Source organism: Pelobates fuscus, chromosome 7 (genome assembly GCF_036172605.1).
Source record: "Pelobates fuscus isolate aPelFus1 chromosome 7, aPelFus1.pri, whole genome shotgun sequence".
NCBI classification, from domain to species: domain Eukaryota; kingdom Metazoa; phylum Chordata; class Amphibia; order Anura; family Pelobatidae; genus Pelobates; species Pelobates fuscus.
The window spans coordinates 116,552,261-116,572,364 of NC_086323.1; the positions used below are offsets into that span (position 1 = coordinate 116,552,261).

Below are 20,104 nucleotides of genomic sequence, written 5' to 3' on the forward strand. Positions count from 1 at the left end.
TGCATAAGCCGATGGGCATGACAAGATACTCGTAGTGTCCATTTCTCGTGTTAAATGCTGTTTTCCACTCATGTCCCTCCTTAATGCTTACTAAATTATAAGCACTCCTAAGGTCGAGTTTGGTAAACACTTGAGCAGCTTGGAGTCTGTCAAATAATTCAGAGATCAGAGGAATGGGATAAGCATGCTTAATGGTTATTTTGTTTAACCCCTTAAGGACGGAGGACGGTTCAGGACCGTCATCGGCATTTTTGCATTGCCGACCGAGGACGGTCCTGAACCGTCCTAACGGTCCAATGTACTTACCCGATCGCCGTCGTTCCCCCGGCGGCGATCGGCGTTCGTCCCGGTGTGGGGAGACTGCCTGCAGCCCAGACAGTCTCCCCATGGCGGATTAGGACCCCTGTGGCCATGTGATCGCCCAACAGGGCGACCACATGGTCACAATAGGTGTCCATGTCTCTGCCTGCAGGGGGACTGTCTGTGCTGACAGGCAGTCTCCCTGCTTAGTGTAAAATCATAAAAAAAATAAAGTTTAAAGTTAATAAATAAAAATTATAATTATATATGTGTGTATATATATATGATATATAGACGTATATTATATATATATAATATACGTCTAAATATCATATATATAATGTCATACTAAGTGTATTTTTATATTAATATGTACATATATTAATATAAAAATACACTTATAATTAAATTACACATGTGTATATATATAATATATATAATAACTATATATATTGTGTATATATTATTATAAACTACAAATAATAAGTAATTTAAATTAAACTAAAAAAATTAAAAATAATAATAAAAATTTAAAAAAAAATTATATATCTATACGAAATTTTATTCTAACTGTATTTTGATATTAATATATATATATTTATATCAAAATACACTTAGAATGAAATTGTATATATATCTATGTATATATAAATAAATAAAAAGAATACGAACTATTCATATGTCCATATACAAAATTACATAAATAATTATATAAATATACACGTAGACTTCAAATATATAAATATGCATATATATTTAAATTCTACGTGCGTATTTATGTAATATTTTTACATAATTAAGTTATTTTATTGATTGCAATTTAAGGGACCTGCCTGCCAACCCAGGCCGAGAGTACAGCGAATTTAATTTGCTATCACTGTATTTTACCCTGTAACGTTCTACGACACCCTAAAACCTGTACATGGGGGGTACTGTTTTACTCGGGAGACTTCGCTGAACACAAATATTAGTGATTCAAAACAGTAAAACATATCACAGCGATGATATTGTCAGTGAAAGTGACTTTTTTTGCATTTTTCACACACAAACAGCACTTTTACTGATGATATAATTGTTGTGATACATTTTCCAGTTTTGAAACACTAATATTTGTGTTCAGCAAAGTCTCCTGAGTATAACAGTACCCCCCATGTACAGGTTTTATAGCGTTTTTGAAAGTTACAGGGTCAAATATATGGGTCATATTTTTACATTGAAAATGACCAGGTTGGTTACGTTGCCTTTGAGAGCGTATGGTAGCCCAGGAATGAGAATTACCCCCATGATGGCATACCATTTGCAAAAGTAGACAACCCAAGGTATTGCAAATGGGGTATGTCCAGTCTTTTTTAGTAACCACTTAGTCACAAACACTGGCCAAAATTAGCGTTCAATTTAGTTTTTTACTTTTTTCACACACAAACAAATATGAACGCTAACTTTGGCCAGTGTTTGCGACTAAGTGGCTACTAAAAAAGTCTGGACATACCCCATATTGAATACCCTGGGTTGTCTACTTTAAAAAAAATATGTACATGTGGGGTGTTATTTAGCGATTTATGACAGATAATAGTGTTACAATGTCACTATTGATACATTTTAAAAATATAGGTTTTGAAACCTCAATATCCTACTTGTACCTATAGCCCTATAACATGCAAAAAAATAGCAAAAAGCATGTAAACACTGGGTATTTTTAAACTCAGGACAAAATTTTGAATCTATTTAGCAGTTTTTTTCATTCGCTTTTGTAGATGAGTAAAAGATTTTTTACATAAAAGTCAAAAAACATGTATTTTTTTCAATTTTTCATCATATTTTTTCATTTTTTAAAAATTAAATTACATGAGATTATATAAATAATGGTATGTAAAGAAAGCCCATTTTGTCCTGAAAAAAACAATATATAATTTGTATGGGAACAGTAAATGAGAGAGCGGAAAATTACAGCTAAACACAACCACCACAAAAGTGTCAAAAAGATGCCTGGTCGCAAATGTACAACATCGCAAAAAAAGTCAGGTCCTTAAGGGGTTAATGCCCTATAATCAATAAACGGACGCAGATCTCCTTCTTTCTTTGATACAAAAAAAATAAAGCTGCTCCTGCAGGAGAAGATCTACATATGTGACCTTTCTGTAAGGACTCTTATGTAGTCCTCCATGATTTTACTTTCCTGAGGTGATAAAGTATATACCCCTCCTTTAGGGTGTATAGTACCGGGTAACAAATTTATAGAGCAATCATTAGATCGGTGAGGAGATAAAGTATCAGTATGAACCTTATTAAATACTTCTTTAACCTCCATATAATGTACAGGAATCTCAGTAGAAAAAGGAGTAGCAGTAGGCAGATTAACGGTATCCAATCTCTACATTCCTTACCCCATCCCAGTATTTCCCCTTTTGACCCAATCAAGATGAGCATTGTGCTTCATAAGCCATGGGAAACAAAGGATAATAGAACAAGAAGGGGAAGAAATTATCTGGAAGGTGATGCATTCTTTGGGAAAAGCCCCTATCATAACAGTGATAGGAAATGTTTCATGAGTAATAAGAGTTTGCGAAAGTGGTCTAACATCTATGGCCTCAACGGCCAAAGGTGTGGATTTCTCCTTGAGAGGTAAAAGAGGTTTGCTAGCGAACTGTACATCAATAAAGTTTTCTGCAGCGCCTGAATTAATCAAGGCATCACAAGTAAGACTTATTTTATTATACGGCGTAGTAAAACAAAGGAGAAATCTACTTTGAGGCCTACCAGGGGACATGTACATCACACTTAAGGCCGGTCTCCTCTAATTGCATAGGTTCAGGATCAGAAGGCAAAAAAAAGGGGGTAGGCAAAACAGGAGTTGAGAAGCAAGGTGCAGGTGACATGTTTAAACGCCTTTTTCTAGTTCTCTTCCTATCCCTGAATCGATTGTCAAGATTTAATAATTTTCTTTTAACTTTTCAGGTAATTCTTTAGCTGCAGTTTCATCATGAATAGCATTGGATAACCCTATTAGTCCAGTCTACCTCAGAAGCCTGAGTATGGAATTCAATAGCGTAATCTGCAACAGAGTGGTTGCCTTGCTAAATACGTATTAGGGCTTTGGCAGCGTTCTTTTCTTTCTCTAATGGTTCAAATGTTAATTTAAATTCAGTAAAGAATTCCTTGTAATCATAGACAATAGATTTGTTACTCTTCCATAACAGATTGGCTCAAGTTAAGGCTTTATGCGGAGGCGTGGGGGACGTGACAGAAAATCACTTCTAAAGCTAATAAGTTGATCGCGGCCATAAATAATAAACCTATTAAAATATTAAACACCTGGAATAACGAGTTAGGAACTATGTTTTCGGAAACTGAATGGAGTGTTGTATTACGACAATTATATAAAAATGTTCATTGTTTAAATTTAATTGAGTGCCAATTTAAGATTATGTATAGGTTGTATCTCGTTCCATTGAGACTTTCTTAAATGTATTCCAACTATAACCCAAATTGTTGGAGATGTGGAAATCTGCTGGTACATATTTACATATTTGGTGGTCCTGCCCATGAGTTAAAAGAATATGGAAATGGGCATTTGATAACTTTACATATTCGTTTGATAAAAGTCTAAACTGGGGCCCAGATTCTGCATCATAAATCGAGAATCACTCTCAAAAGTTAAGCAATGTCTGGCAATACATTGTTTTATTGCAACAAACATTTGTCGAGCCCTGACATAAGGGGTTGCTCACTAAATTGAGAATTGCACATTTGAAGGCAAACTAGCGAGTTTCAGCTCTATTTTGACCTATTAATTGCAATCCACCTGTTCACATAATTCCCAGTATCCTGAATATCACCCTTGTATTTTAATCCATCATTTAGAGTGGTGTCCTTGTTATTTAAATAAATCATTTTGTCTTATCACAGGTGTGAACTGCTGCTTGTCTGGAAAATCCAAATAGATGAGGAAGGAACAGTAACACCAGTCCTGGATTTATTACCCAAAATACCAGAGCAAGGTAAAAAGTACAAAACACCCCCCGGCCGCCCCCGCCCCCCCCCCCGCCCCCCCCGCCCCCCCCCCCGCCCCCCCCGCCCCCCCCCCGCCCCCCCCGCCCCCCCCGCCCCCCCGCCCCCCCCCCCCAGTGGGCTCATTGCAAACTTGCGGTTTCACAATGGGTTACTGTAAAGTTGGTATCTGATACTCAATATACTTTGATTGGATTGCAAAATACTGGTATAATCTGTAAACATTTCAGGAGTTGTAGGGGGTGCATAATCTAATTACAACAGAGTAGTTACCAGTGTTTGAGAAATGTTTGGGGAGGAACATTGTGGGCAAGTGCAGCCAATCCATTAAAATGGCCCATACATGCATACATTGTAGGTAACAAGCCAGACCCTCAACAAAACACCTCACCATGCATTAAAGGGACACTATAGTCACCTGAACAACTTTAGCTTAATGAAGCAGTTTTGGCGTATAGAACATGCCCCTGCAGCGTCACTGCTCAATCCTCTGCCATTTAGGAGTTAAATCCCTTTGTTTATGAACCCTAGTCACACCTCCCTGCATGTGACTTGCACAGCCTTCCATAAACACTTCCTGTAAGAGAGCCCTATTTAGGCTTTCTTTATTGCAAGTTCTGTTTAATTAAGATTCTCTTTTCCCCTGCTATGTCAATAGCTTGCTAGACCCTGCAAGAGCCTCCTGTATGTGATTAAAGTTCAATTTAGAGATTGAGATACAATTATTTAAGGTAAATTACATCTGTTTGAAAGTGAAACCAGTTTTTATTTCATGCAGGCTCTGTCAATCATAGCCAGGGAGGTGTGGCTAGGGCTGCATAAACAGAAACAAAGTGATTTAACTCCTAAATGACAGTGAATTGAGCAGTGAAATTGCAGGGGAATGATCTATACACTAAAACTGCTTTATTTAGCTAAAGTAATTTAGGTGACTATAGTGTTCCTTTAATTATTCTAAGCACTGTAACCACAAGTACACTGTACTAATTATGGTACAGGAGAGGCATGGCTGACCCCTTCACCTTTATAATTAGTCCCCAGGTAAGTCATCAGTCACCTCCATTGAAAGCTTCTAGTTCTCTGTTCTGAGCTAGCCCAGTTGTGAGCTGCCCCTCACTGCATGGTTTAGCTCAAGACAGCCAACGAAAGCTACAGCTAGATAGAGGAAGTGTCCAGCGTAAAGGTTCCACTTGTTAATAGGAGGTCCCTGAGACATTCTCCATACTCTTTGAAACTTCAAAAAGCCTTCAATTTAAATGGCCTCAATTTAATGAGAGAGAGAGAAAGAGAGAGAAAAAAAAAAAAAGTACCCCAAACCACTCACTATTTATTATATATATATATATTCATTTTGATAGCAGATCTGGGAGAATTCCCTAATTAAAAATAGGTCTGAGTTAGAACGGATGGGGAGGTGTCGGGCGCGGTTCGTTTCCCACCTGTACTCAGTTTCTAGGCCCCCCGAGAGATTCTGCCTGGCTGCTTTCAGTCCTTCTGCCTTGCTTGCCTCCTGCCGATCGCAACTCGGAACTCTCCTCATCTTGTAACTATCTGATTCTACTCTGTCCTATATCTCACTATTCTTTTATTACTTCTCCTCCCATAACATAAGGCAAATCAAAGAAGCGAGTAGCACTCATGGCGTAGTAAGTCTATTTGTACATTTAATACATTATGTATCTTTATGATACATAATGTATGGTGGGGGCAAGTTAATTTTTTACCTTAGTTTCACTTTAAACTGTTTTTCAAAATCTTAAATCATTTGAAAAGCTTATCCAAAATATTAAATAGAGGCCTATGACTGAAAGAATCTATTAAAACCAAAAGGCAAGAAGCCTGCCTTCATACTCAGACAAAAAAAAAAAAAAGCATTTGATCTTCAATTCTGCTTATTTCAACGATGCTTGAGTTTTTTTCCTTTTTAATAAGGTAGATGTCTCTCTGCACTGGGGATGGAGTGGACAATATTTAAAATCTCATACTGAAATTTCTTCCACAGCATTAGCCCTGGATAAACTACAGGTCATTGAAGGTGCTGCTAAAGGCTTCAAAAATCTACTCCAGTCCTTTGGAATTGAAAGCTCCATTGAGAACATCATTCAAGTTTTCTGCTAAACTGGAAAGTGGGAATAAAAAAAACGTGCTGATTTGAAGGTGTAAAAACTGAAAGAGACAAGGTTTTTGAATAATTACCCCAAGCAGTTTAAGTTGTAATCTTTTATTGAATATAAATATTGTCATTTCCCATTTATAAACTCATGCTCTATGTACAATATGCATGGCACATGTTCAATCTCACAATAAATTACATATATATATATAAATACAACCATTAAATATGAATTTACAGAAAGTGAGTGGAATATAAATTCTATACAAATTTCTGTTGCTGAATGTTGGCTCAAGGGTACTAGAAGAAGAAAAAAAAAATGTTCCTGTGTTGGGGGGATACAGAAAGTAAAACAAGCAAACAGGCTGACAGATCTTTACAGACGTTTAAAAACAAATTCACTCAATGCCAATACAGGCAAGAACATGCACTAGAAGTACTATACAGACTTTGGAATAACAATCTACATTTGATTTAAAGCGCCATCATATCTTGTTCTGTTGCAGAACAGGGTATCACACCTTTCTGGTAAGTCCAGTAGTTTACAACTCAGTCTTCAAAACATCCCTTCATTTAGTAATTTCCCAATTCTGTTCCTATAGGGATGCTGACGTGCCTTTAGCACCGAGTTTAGAACCACTTACCTAGTGGATCTACTTATATACACACTAGTGCCAGCTGTTTGTCTACGTTAGATCTTACAGAGAACGTGCATGTTTCAGCCAATGCTGCATTCCATTCTTGTGACAGATGTTTGGACCTGAAACTCCTATCCCCTTCCCCAACCCTTTGATCTCATCACAGGGGGCCCGGTCGCGCTGTTAGAGCACCCAGCGCTGACCGGACCCCCAGACAATCCATATGCATCGAGTGGCCTTGACAGCATGGGCCACCCAATGGACCCCTTGGATAGCGGCCGCAAAAGATGGAGGCAGGTACCCGGTAGCAGGGCGGCCGGGCCCCCTGGAGTTATGGGCCCGGTCGCAGCTGTGACTGCGGTATGAACGCCGCTGTAACTGCGGTATGAACGCCGCTGTAACGGACACAAATTGAAAGTGAATGTTACAGTTTTCTATACATAAACCTCAGTTTCCTTAAAATGTTCCTAGAATGTCTATAATGCCTGCATGGAGTAAGCATGTACTATACAGAGTACTGCATGCCGTGACTAGTCTCAGTGCCCTCCAAGCACTCATGCGTTCCCCTTACTGGCTGATAGAATGGAGTCATTAAACGGGACCTAAAAATTTGGGTAAGAGACCAGAGGTGTTTTTTTGGGGGTTTTTAAACCCTTTGTTCACTGCAGGGGCGGGTGAGTGAGCAAGGGGTGGCATTATAGGCTAGGAATATAAATTTGTGTTCCTAGTCTATAGTTTCCCTTTAACCCACTCCCTATGGTTATCTGGTGACAGTATTATTCATTTTATACCATCAGTTTGGACTGCAACTGTAAATTGCACAAATAAAATCCACAAAACACCTGCAAGATAACTTGGTAGTTTGTATTGTATAGCTTTGTGGAGTTCTATACGATTATTGTAAAATAACATTTAAAAATCCCATATATTACAGTAATGGAAATTTTAGAACTTAACATTTTGTAGTACCTCTTTAAACACGCCAAGTGGGGAGTTCAAATATTGTCTTATCGATCACTAGAGAAACTTCACCAACATATACATAGTACTCAAAATACTGTGCAAGACAATCTGAGGATTTTGTATTCACAGGGTAATAAAAAAAAATTCTCTAACAATATTGCAGAACTGCAGCATGATCTATAGATGCAAATAGGCATCACCAAAATGTCCTAAATTTGCAGACATGGAATCTATCATCTTATGAGTAGAATCAGAGAACACAGTGAGAAAGTGGAGAAAAAGATTGTAAAAAAACTAAACTAAACTAAACATTGTGTGCCATCCATCAACGCGATCTGTACAGGATAAGAATATATACTTCATATAGACATTTTCAAATTCCTTTTTCTACACTGCCAATAGCAGCGACCATACAATTAATGATCATGGCTAGTTTGTACAAAATGGAAATTTAAAGGGACACTATAGTCACCAAAACAACTTTATCTTAATGAAGCCGTTTTGGTTTACAGATCATGCCCTTGCAGTCTTACTGCTCAATTCTCTGCCATTTAGGAGTTAAATCGCTTGGTTTATGCAGCCCTAGTCACACTTCCCTGTATGTGACTTACACAGTCTTCATAAACACTTAAGAGTCATCCAATGTTTATACTACCTTATTTACAAATTCTGTTTAATTTGGAATTGTATACCTTCTGTTCTGTTAACGTGCTAGACCCTGCAGGAGCCTCCTCTATGAGATTAAAACATTTAAAGTAAGCTACTATCTAATTGAAAGTGATTTTTTTTTTTTTTTTACGCACGCTGGGTCAGTTACAGCCAGGGGAAGTATGAACAGGGCTGCATAAACATAAACAAAAATGATTTAATCCTAAATGGCAATGAATTGAGCAGTGAGACTTCAGAGACATTAGCTTAATGAAGCGTTTTGGGTGAATAGATAAAGTTATTTTGTTGACCTTAGTGTCCGTTTATGCGGTCTCTGCTTACAGCACATTAGCACCATTTATGTCACAATTCAGTAACAGCATGCAGTTTAAAGAAACATAAGCTCAATTAGACAGTAAAACATGTTGCAGTGAATAGTAAAATATTTTAAAGGACTTTAACTTCCTTTTACATTTTTAACACATCCTCAAAAGGGGACCTGTGGTGCTAAAAATAAACATCTATTCCAATATTTGTATGAAGAAGTAAACTGTAGGAAAATCCAGGGCAAAATTACAAATAAAGTAGTACAAAGCTATTGCTTCAGACAAACTCCTGTAGGAAGGATATTTTACAACAATGCCTTCTACTAATTCTAACGAATAATCTCTTGTAGATGTCCGTAGATTACAGGGATGTGCCAGTACCAGAAATGCACACTATTCTATTTAAACAATAACCAATAAAACGGCTCTTAAAACATTTATTTTCTCTAAAGGGCCACATAAAGCACTGTTTTTTTTTTGTTTTTTTTTTACCAAAAGTGTGTGCAAGGGTTCTCCTGTCCGTGTTTGGCTTTTTGTGTGCACTCTTTACAGTAATATGTAATTACTTTAAAGTAAGCTGGTCTTGTTTCACCAACCAGCCCCACAGTTATATTGCAATAAATTAGTGATTAACTAATGCAAAAACCAACTCTGTAACAGATGCCTTTATAGTAGACATCCACCCTTCTTTTTCTAAAACAAAAAACAGAAAACTGACAATAAACCAGACTGCAAATAGAGCGAAAAGTTGCAGATATGCCATTAAACGTGACTTGTTAAAAAAAAAAAAAAACACCTTAGTCAAAAACTGCACAATCCGTTATATAAGGCTCTGTGAGAGGTATACCTAAACCTCATCAGGCACGCAAGATAAAAGCAGCATAGAGTTGCAAAGGGGCAGGTTTATTTCATTACACTGCTTGTCCAGCTTCATATAAAAACATAGTCTCCTAGCTTTTCAAAATAAAGTTGTTGTTTTTTTTAAATATTGTAGCTAACCTTCGTGCAACAGCCTGGCAAGGCGGACTTTGCACTATCCCGTAAGATATAACAGCCTCTGAACGGTTTTAGTGACTGCAGCATCATACATCTCAGTGTACCTAGTGTGAGATGTGCAGACCATCAAGAGAGCAGATAGGGACCTGTGTGCACTGCAAGCTCCCCACAATCTACAGGGAATGTGGAGAAGCATTCACAGCTCAAGTAAATATGTTGGTTCCTGTTAATGGGTTACTTTATGCAAGAGCAGAGTGCAGTCCTCTGTTTCCTTGAAGATAGGCGACGGGGCGGCTTCTTCATGATTGAGGTAGTGGCTTACTATTTTACTGTCCCGTTTGTACTGATGTGGAATACTTTCATACGGCTTGAGGTCCAGGTCTAGGATGGAAACTGAATACTTGAAGCTTGACCTTGCAGTCTTAATAATAGATCTCTGATCATAGCTGGAACAAGCAAATGGAAATATGGTGTTAAACAACATTGATCAGAAACATACTTGCCTAACATGATTGAATGCAGGGAAATTGCACAGTAATATATATTATTGTGTACCTACAAACTTTCAATTCACTAAAGAGGGTAATATGGGTAGAAAAGAAAAGAAGGGAGGCCAGATGCTATATTGGAACAGATCTGGACACATGCAATGGGAAATATTACAAATGAGCACAGTTTGTATGAAGGGCACTGCTCATTGGTGCTTACAATAGTTTGCTGGAATAGAAATCTTCACTGGGATGGTGGGTGGCTAGATTAGATAGTCATTTAAGAAGGATTACATTGGGGGTTATATATAAACATTGTCACTTCATGCACATGTTTTGTTTTAAACAGTTACTTCATCCTTTATACATTGGTGCATTATTTATTATTTTTTAAACCATCTATTTGGCACTTTTTAATCCTCTCGATTATTTAGCACAGATAGATATAGAGATATAGATATATAAACACAAAACCAACAACTCTAGACAGTGGCAGAAATATTTGCCAGGGCTCAAGATTTCCATTCATCACCAGCTATTTGTGAGCATGTCACTGTACCAATATAGGCAGTAACAAACCCTGGCCTACATTACACATTCCATTGGCATAGCTGTCCCTCAGTACCATGTGATTAATTCACTAGCTGTACTTAGAAAACAAATACATACAACTCTTCGCAAACTGGATGTGCTTATAAACCGTGGGCTGCTTCTTATTTATTAAAAGGCGCATCATAGGAGAGAGCCAGCATCACAAAGTGGTGGAGCTAAGGATCTAACTTTCTTTCAAGACTCATACTTGCTTTAATGTGAAAACTATTGCATGAGAGGGCATTATCTTACCGATCCTCCTGCATGGTAGGGGAGAGTGCGATCATGATGGAGCAGTCTTTGGCAGTCATTGCTACTCTATATTGCTGAATCTTTAATGAAAAAGGGGGAGACAAATGTGTACAGAAGGAATTTAATCACGATACCACATATATGATAAGCAGAAGAGACGTTATACTTTTTACAGTACAATTACAAATTGCAAAACCTAATATTGCATTAATGGTGCGCTCACTTTACATTATTAGCTAGAGCACTCTTAAAAAATTGAAATCGTAAATTATATGCTAATTTTATTATTATGCATAGCAGCACTTTGGTATACAGAGGATCTTGAGATCAGAAACGTAACTTCTAACGTGGCATTTGTTCCTAGTTGAGAAATGCAGTAAAATGTTGTACAAGCACAATTACGTTTAAACATTCCTACAAAAAAGCGACCACACGTGACTTTTTAAAACAAGGGCTTTAACTACCAATGTAAAACCACTCTAAAACTTTGTCAAAATAATATTAACAAAGTATTTAACCAGGAAAGGTACGTTCAGATTACTCTGGATTCCAAGTACGTCCTGGCGATGTTACTAATCCAGAAATAGAGAGCAGACGTCTCTTCAATTAATATGAAGGTATTAATGAACTGCACCATTTAAAAGCGACAATATATACATTATTCCAATTCAATCTCATTGAATTGGTTATAGTGCCTTGAGTCCTCTAACTAAGTCCCTGATTCAGTGTTAAACCGTTTTTGAACAGTTTAACACTGAATGACGGCCCCTGGCGAGCCATAGCCCAAACATTACTAGAGGTATGGCTAAGGCACATATTATATACGTCCTTCTAGCCATACAACATCCTACCTGCAATAGGCAGCTGTGATCGGCTTTAAGCGTCAGCTGCTCAGCCAATCACAGCTGCCCATTGCTGCTCCGGTTAATGCTTCCTCATTAGCCCAAGCAGCACAGAAGGGATCGGCAGCTGGGGACACTTGTTTAGCATATACAATAAAAAATATTTTTTTAAAAAGGGAGATGGCACCAGAGGACTGCAGACACTAAAGTCAATTCAATGAAATCGAAGTAGTTACAGTGGCTACAGTGTAAAACCTGTAAACTGCTCTGTTGAGGATGGGAGAGGTGGGCAAGGGAATATTTGAACGCATGCCTGCTGTGAACAAGCAACACTGTTTTGCAGGATCAGTCTGCAACATTTTAAGCCAGCATCTGGTTACCTTTGTCACAGCATACTCCACACTGCCATTGTCATCGGTAGAAAGATCTTTTAATTTTTCAAAAAATGTCTCATCATAAGGTCCATCTAGGAGCAGTGTGCTTCTGAAAAAAAAAAAAAACAGGACTAACATTATCAACTGTAGTGTGTTCTTTTACTATAAACCTACACAGTAATAATGTAATGCAGTTGAAATGTTCCTGCCCCCTTGTGGTAAACACCAGAATAACATGTTATGCGCACAAGTTAGAGGGTTTTTATTTTCCTTTCTGTGCAACTTCAACTCAAGGGACATATGGAAAAATGACCAGGAATAGCAAATTCGAAGCCAAAGTAGTGGTTCTGGCAAAGCAGATGACTTCGAGACCTTTTCCTAGTGCTATTTAAACAGGTAATTTATCTGTCAATTCTCCACAAATTGCTTTTAAGTGAATAAACCCCTAAATAATGAAACCGTTTTAGATGGATATTTAGAGACTCCAAAAGCATGGTGCCCACATAACATGAAATATTCTGGTTGATGCTCACCTTTCTTCTGGGCATTCTACTAAATATTTCTCCACTCTCTTATACAGAGGGTACAGTCCTTCAATATCCAGCATGTCCAGCATCTGAGCTTGGAGGGTTTTGTATAGAATAGATCCTTTTGGCAAACCCGCAGTTTCTATTTTGTGTTTATCTGCAGGAAAAAATAAAGCAAAATAAAATATTGCAATATAACAACCGTAGCGAAGACAAACATTTAGCAGTAAACATGTCATTTGGGGAATCTAGTACACTAAAATAAGCTTATCACTTAATTGTTTCTTTGATGGCATCGAAATTAACAGAAGCAAATCTGAACAATTTAAAAGTTATTTATCGGGAGAAAAAACAAAGCATTCATGAAATTATAAAATCATCAGTAAAGTTAAGAATGTTATTTTGCACGACCCTGCTCCCGACCCCAAAAATTATTTTATTGTAGTAATGTTTATTTAGATTTATTCAATATTGTAATACTTTACCTAACCCCCTCCCCCCCCCCCCCCCCCCAATAAATATTTACTGATTTCATTTGATTTATATTTGAGCACTAAGATGTTTTTCGCAGTACTTTGTGTAAAATTCTAAGAATGGTCTGTGCACAGGAGGAGTGGAATAAAGCAGCCTTTTAATAGGATCTAGCCAAAAGACAACATTTTGACTTCACACCAGAGTCTTTGTCCAATCAGACAAAAAGACTGCTTTATTCCAAGACTTGTGACATGGTGTGGATTCTGGTTTATGTGTGCAATCCCCTCCTGTTTATTAGAATACTTTGTGTAAAATCCAAAGATAAAACACTCACTCCCAGTCCAGTAATGTACATATTTCATCCTTTTCTATTTTGTTCATATACAGCATGGAAATGTACATGAAGGATTCTTAATGGCATTATTAAATTAGAACTTTCACTTAACCAGGATTGATTATGTTTGTGATGTGTTAAAATATGTATAGATGGGGGGCGGAGCCGAACAACCGAGGCAAACAGACGCACAACTCTGGAGCTCCGTACAAAAATCGAAGAAACCAAGCCTAATCGCAGCCAAAATCACCCCCACTAAAAGCGGGCTACCAATCCTATGATATATTTGAAACCAGGATGGAGCAAGCAGTGGGATGCACTCTGTAATGCAGTTTATCGGTGAGAGAAATAAGGTTAACAACTATTATGATAACCAGAGCTTGATTCAGATAATCTCTTTGTTAGATCATAACCATATTTAGGTTATTGCATCAATGTCATAACATACACAATTATTAATGGGACACTTCAGGGGGGTTAATGCATTAAAAACTAATACCTGATACAGAACAGTGAACCACATATTACTGGAAAATAATGCCATCTTGGGGTTCTGGAGAAATCATAAACCATGAGACCAGAACCTCGAGAGAAGACTATTTTCCAAAAATTTACTCTTCACTATTATGTACCTTTTATGTTATATTTAGGTTAAGATTCGTGTTAAAGCACCGCATGGGTTAATGGTTACTGTTAAAGTAGAGGCTATTTTATGGAAATACTTCCAACTAGTTTACTGGTTGTGCTTGAGATGAAAGCCCTGTTTTCCTGTATCCTGTATGTACCAATACATTATATTATATAGCACCTGAGCTGTGTACCCCATGGATTGTACCTGTGTGTGCTGTGAGGGAATGCAGATCCCTTTGCACATAGCTCCCCATCTACTTGTATTATTCTCTGTTCATATTAAGTGCTAGTGTTAAAAGGACACTGTAACTGCTTCATCTAATTGAAGAAGAGGTTATTGTGTCTGAAGTCCCCTGGCTCTGTCCTTCAATTCAGCCTTTAATATTATTTCATGGTTTAATGCTAAACAAGAGTTACCAGCAGCCCATCCATTGGCAGTGTGTATTTACTTTAGATGTTTTTTATCTCCTGGTCTGTTACCTGCCTGTAAGTGCAAAGTTAAACCACCTGTGTGTCATTATACAAAGCTAAAAAAAAAACACCAGTTGAAACTGCTGAGGTAGAAAAAAGAATTCTTCTAAACCTGTAGCTTTGCCTGAGAAGCACTTTCGGGATCTAATCCTGCACAAACTGAATATTATATTTTATTCATACAACATGTAAAAAGACCCAGTATTTAATGTTAAGTATGATTTACCACCATTTTCTTAGCTTCCAAAGGTGCTCACAATTCTTCTCTATGAGAAGCATTTTATTGGACAGCATAACAAAGAAGTTAGTGCTGAGATAAGCTTGGCTGCAGAACAGGTAGAATTTTAAAATTAAATGCACATCTTTTTACGTTACTTTACTGCCTTATACAAATGCGTTCAACATGTATGTATTTTCGTAACCTAGACTTTCCCTTTAAAGTACTTACTGATTCTCAGAGGCTCTGTGCAAACATGGCCAGACTCACAGTAATTTCTGCTTTGAGGTATGGGAACAGACTTGAAGCTTTCTGATCTGCCTGAATCCGCACTGGTGGTTAGCAATGTGTTTGTTAGGACTTGGATGAGCTCTTTCAAGATGTTCATTGTGCTTTGAGGTCCATTGACCAATCCGTTGGTGGGAAAGAAAAATGGCTTCAGGTGGTGAGCAAGCTCGTTTAGATCTGACTGATGATCCTGGTCGTCCCTACAGCCATATATTAATTCACCGTTCTGAAAGGAAGATACAGGGGGTTAAATATTGCTACAAACAAAACCATCGCCCAGTATCACTGCCTGCTTCTGGTATCTAGGCTGGCAAGCAGGTTTTGCATTGGAATAAATATTAATTTATAAATAGTCTCTCACTCCATTGGCTGTCATTTAAATCATGGACAATATCACAGATCCTTAAGAATTTGCAAAATGCAAATACAGAAACTGCCACCAGACAAGTGTAAGTATTTCTCAAGCTCAACACACTATCATGCAAAGTGTACAAAATCAACTGGTGGCAAAAACGGGTGGCAGGGTTGATTTTGTACACTCTGGTGTTAAGTTATTGAAGACCATGCTTTGCTTTGTGTGTACTTGGCTCTCACATATAAATAAATAGTGAAATAATGAGACTATTTAGCCACTATCTGTAGAACAAGCACAGAAGATACTTACAGCCACCTCAAACATACAATAATACTGGCAAATACAGGGGATGGCCACAGCAATGTGTACACAGAGGGTTAACCAGTTTGGACCTCCATTCACTAGTCATGTGTCTAGGCTTTGTGCAATATAGCAAGCATGACAGGGAAAACTAAAAAATAAGATGGCAAGCTTTAAAAAAAAAAAAAAAAGAAGCTACTTACCTTAAATACTTTAAGGTTGTTTTGCGACTCCTGCAAGAGACTCATTAAGGCAAAGTGCATCCTCCTTTTATTTCTGGAGAAGAGAAGAATACGTTATTTGTAGTGAAAGAAAGAAAGAAAAAAAAAAATACACTGCACAGAAGTCTGAAATGTCTTAATACCCATGAACAAAATGTGACATTATTGAAACAGTTATCAAAAAGGACTTCATTCTCACATTGTGACTTTTTGTGCATTACAACGCCAGATACAGGACGGTGTAGACTTCCTTTACAATAAAGTGTTTTACAAAAAAAATTGACTTTTAAACAAATCACTTTCCTATTTTGGCACAGCTAAACGTTTTCCAGAGGGTAATCTCTACACATAAACAAGATCATTTTTTTGGAAATGGAAACTTTTGAAACTTATATAAGCGGAATGATAACCATCATAGCAATGACACTGGGTTCACATGGTACATACCCCATACGTGTTGGGAATGGTATGTTTACATGGTAACCAAGTGTTCGGATTCTGCTAAACAAGCAGGTTAAGTAATGAGATATGAATGAATCACCAAGGGTTCGGTATACCAATTTATCTAACAGCAAGTCCACCCTTTAGAATCCAGGGCCAAGAATTTAATACTGCTAGCCGTTACAAAGCAAAGGTGAGGCTACAGTTAATGCAAAGATAACCCAATAAATAACAGGCTCTCACCAGAACATATATTAAAGTGTTAAAAGAAACAGAAAAAAACACTCACCCTGAGAATAGATCCAGTGGACAATATTTACTGATCCGCTTCCATTTTCCCTTCGCAACCTAAGATATGCCGAGAAAGAAATAGTGTTAAGTTATAGTTTACTGAACCATACCAAAAACAACAAAAAAACAACACATTTACCTTGAGATACAAGCCAAACTCTTTTTACTGCTGGTAAATCCCATCAGCAGGACTATTGTACAAGATTCATAAAACAAATTCAGGTTTACTACACTTCGTTTTAGAGGTATGCACTCAGGCACAATCCTCTGAAATGTAACCACATTATGGGTAATAAAGTGAGCAGCCATCTTGTGTACTACCAGAGCCAGGGCATGGGAAATTGCATAATGGCCAAATACAGCCTTCACTATGTAATAGGAGTCATCTGCTACAAACCCAATATGGCTGTTTTTAGCTACTTTATTTTGGCAGTACTGTAAACACTGCAACTGCAAATATAATCCCCTTCATAGCTGGGATTGTGTTGCAATTCAAGACTACAAGCATTTTTGCATATATGTCATTGTTTGGTCGGGTAACTTCCTCTCTCACTCGGCTCGCCTACATGTTTCATATTTGTTTATAAAGGACTAGCCTGTGTGTCCTTGAAAACATACAAAAAAAAAAGGAAGGGGCACTTTATTTTTATTATTATTTTATTTGTTTAACAATGTTGCTTAAAATTTGGTTTAGCTATGAAAAAAAAAGTTATGTTTGTTAATTTTAGTATTAAAAAAAAAAATAATAATAATTTTATATAAATGCATATATAAATAATTGAAAGACTCAATTGAGACTTGAACAAAAACATGTGCCTACAGCAGAGGAAAGGTTTGTGGTGTGTTTGTTTTTTTACAGTAAGAACAATAAAGATGCAACATTTTCTGCCTAGATATTTTGTTTTCCAGATCCAGTAATAAAAAGGCGGTTTGTTCTGGATACTTTTATGGCAGAACAGGATATTCAGGGATATAGAATAGGTAATAGCCTGTTAATTAAATAAGGAATTGGGTTGTGTTTTTATTTTCTTTTGGCTCAACAGCAGGAACAAGGAGGGGTGTGAATGGTTGAACCGCGAGTCACTGGTTTTCCAACCTATATTACTGCAGCTAAACAAAGCTCAAAACGTATGGTGTACCTTACCAACATGACTTTAAGAACATAAAATGTAAGTGGGCATATATAAGAATATATATGGACATATTGTATGTATGTGATGAATAATCCATTGTCCAGTGGTATTATACTACAGATATTTAAACATTTTTCAAATTGCCACTTTACCATAAATCATACTTGGCATCCTTCTAACATGCAATAGTCAACTGCCTACCACAATACCCAAGTTTAATAAGCAGTGAATTTAATTGTTTTTGGTATTTTAAATTACAGTTGCATTTGTAATTTTGGACCTAACCTACCAATCACTTCTATCTACTCAATTATACTGCCAACTACTCACTCCTGACTTCCCAACAAGCTGTCCTCTCACGCAGTGTTAAACAAGGTGAGAGGAAGAAGACCACCAGGGAATGCCAGCTCTGTGTGAATACTAAATGCTTCAATTGAAGGCGGTTAATACATACCACCATTTGCTACGACAATTTATCCGCACCACGCACAATAATTGTTACGGGGTAACATAGGCCTATAATAAACATTATAGAATAATAAAAAAAAAATGTTTTATTTGTAGATGTGTCTCAAGCAACAATGTTACTATGCAATGTTAAAATATCTGACTACACCCTTTGCTGTACAAGGTAAGAACTCCTGGCAAACAAATAACGTTGGCAAACATGATGTGAGTAAAGGGTGTGTGTGTTGCATCACATCCCATGGAATCCACACAAGCAAGAACTCCCACAGCCAGTGATCAGAACCTGGTGGCAAGGCCAGATGGAGAACGCTTTAGTACAATAACATCGGGAGGCATTTCCTGTAGTACAAACATTCACACGAAGTATCGCCATTTTATGGCTATTTACAATACAAATGAAAAGCTGATAAGGCATATTTTTCTCCACTGAAATTTCAAACATGTTTTCACTAAATGCTGAATGAAAGAAACTGCCCAGTCAGCAGATTGGGTCAATGGGCCACTGGCTCCAGTGATACATTCAAAGAGAAGGATTTAGAATGGGTATTTGAAGAGACATCTCCCATAATCCAGGGCCATAACGTCATCTTTATTGGAAGCTTTCTTTTATCACTGCTTTGTTTAGAGCCTTTGGTGGTGGGAGGAAATACAGGGACTTAGATTTATTAAGTCCACAAAGAAGATGCAAATCAAATACAATTAAAGGCCATTATAAACAGACAATTGAATGGTAATGCAATAGTAGACAGGAGAGCAGGTAGTGACAGCACCAACGTCTCCTTCAAATCTACATAGTCATATCACTCATATTGTGTCTAGGACTTTAGTCTAACCTCACACTTGCAATGGTTTGAACTGTAAAATATAGTATAGAAAACACTGTCATTGACATTGTCAGTAAGGCCTTATGTAAATCTCTTAAATTTCAAAGATAGAAACAGTCAAAATATACATATAGAGGTTATTGGATTTTCCAGCTGTACAATTTAGGCAGGTGGATACAAGACACAAACCCATTTAAAATTAAGGCTTTATTTCGATTGGCTGAAAGCATCAAGAAAACAATCAACACAATCATGGCCAGAAACCATTGAAAGCAGATGTAAAGAAAAGCTGTCAAATAAAATCAAGTGAAAGGAAATTTTGTTTCATTTATTACTAAACAAAATAGGTTTATACCTAGGTTTCCTGGATTACCCTAATACTGTGGGGGCAGCCATCTTTGAGCACTCTTTACTCAGAAAGACCACTTTTCTGCTATGACCATGAACCTTTGAACATCTGCAATAGTAACAAGGTACACTTTATTTAGAAGCCAGGAATTTGACCTAATGTCAGGGTTCACATACCTAAACTACCTCTTGATTACCTACACAGCCATCAGTCAGATAAGCAGTGATTCTAACCAAAGAGGA

General features: G+C 37.3%; 2 protein-coding genes across 5 annotated transcripts in view; one reads left to right on the plus strand and one right to left on the minus strand.

Annotated features, from left to right (window-relative positions):
- Window positions 1-6,506, plus strand: part of CENPP (centromere protein P) — a 348,698-nt gene extending 342,192 nt beyond the window's left edge. For all 4 annotated transcript variants that reach the window (XM_063426482.1, XM_063426485.1, XM_063426483.1 and 1 more), the window contains exons 8-9: window positions 4,207-4,298; window positions 6,311-6,506. In XM_063426482.1, coding sequence (XP_063282552.1) covers window positions 4,207-4,298; window positions 6,311-6,426 — 208 coding nt within the window. In that variant the 3' untranslated portion in view covers window positions 6,427-6,506. The remainder of the gene's footprint in view (window positions 1-4,206; window positions 4,299-6,310) is intronic.
- A 7-nt stretch (window positions 6,507-6,513) lies between these two features.
- IPPK (inositol-pentakisphosphate 2-kinase) overlaps window positions 6,514-20,104 on the minus strand; it is a 53,322-nt gene continuing 39,731 nt past the window's right edge. Inside the window, exons 7-13 of the mRNA XM_063426478.1 lie at window positions 17,087-17,145; window positions 16,339-16,411; window positions 15,424-15,706; window positions 13,073-13,223; window positions 12,546-12,648; window positions 11,324-11,403; window positions 6,514-10,438 (exon numbers count right to left, since the gene is read on the minus strand). Coding sequence (XP_063282548.1) covers window positions 10,219-10,438; window positions 11,324-11,403; window positions 12,546-12,648; window positions 13,073-13,223; window positions 15,424-15,706; window positions 16,339-16,411; window positions 17,087-17,145 — 969 coding nt within the window. The 3' untranslated portion in view covers window positions 6,514-10,218. The remainder of the gene's footprint in view (window positions 10,439-11,323; window positions 11,404-12,545; window positions 12,649-13,072; window positions 13,224-15,423; window positions 15,707-16,338; window positions 16,412-17,086; window positions 17,146-20,104) is intronic.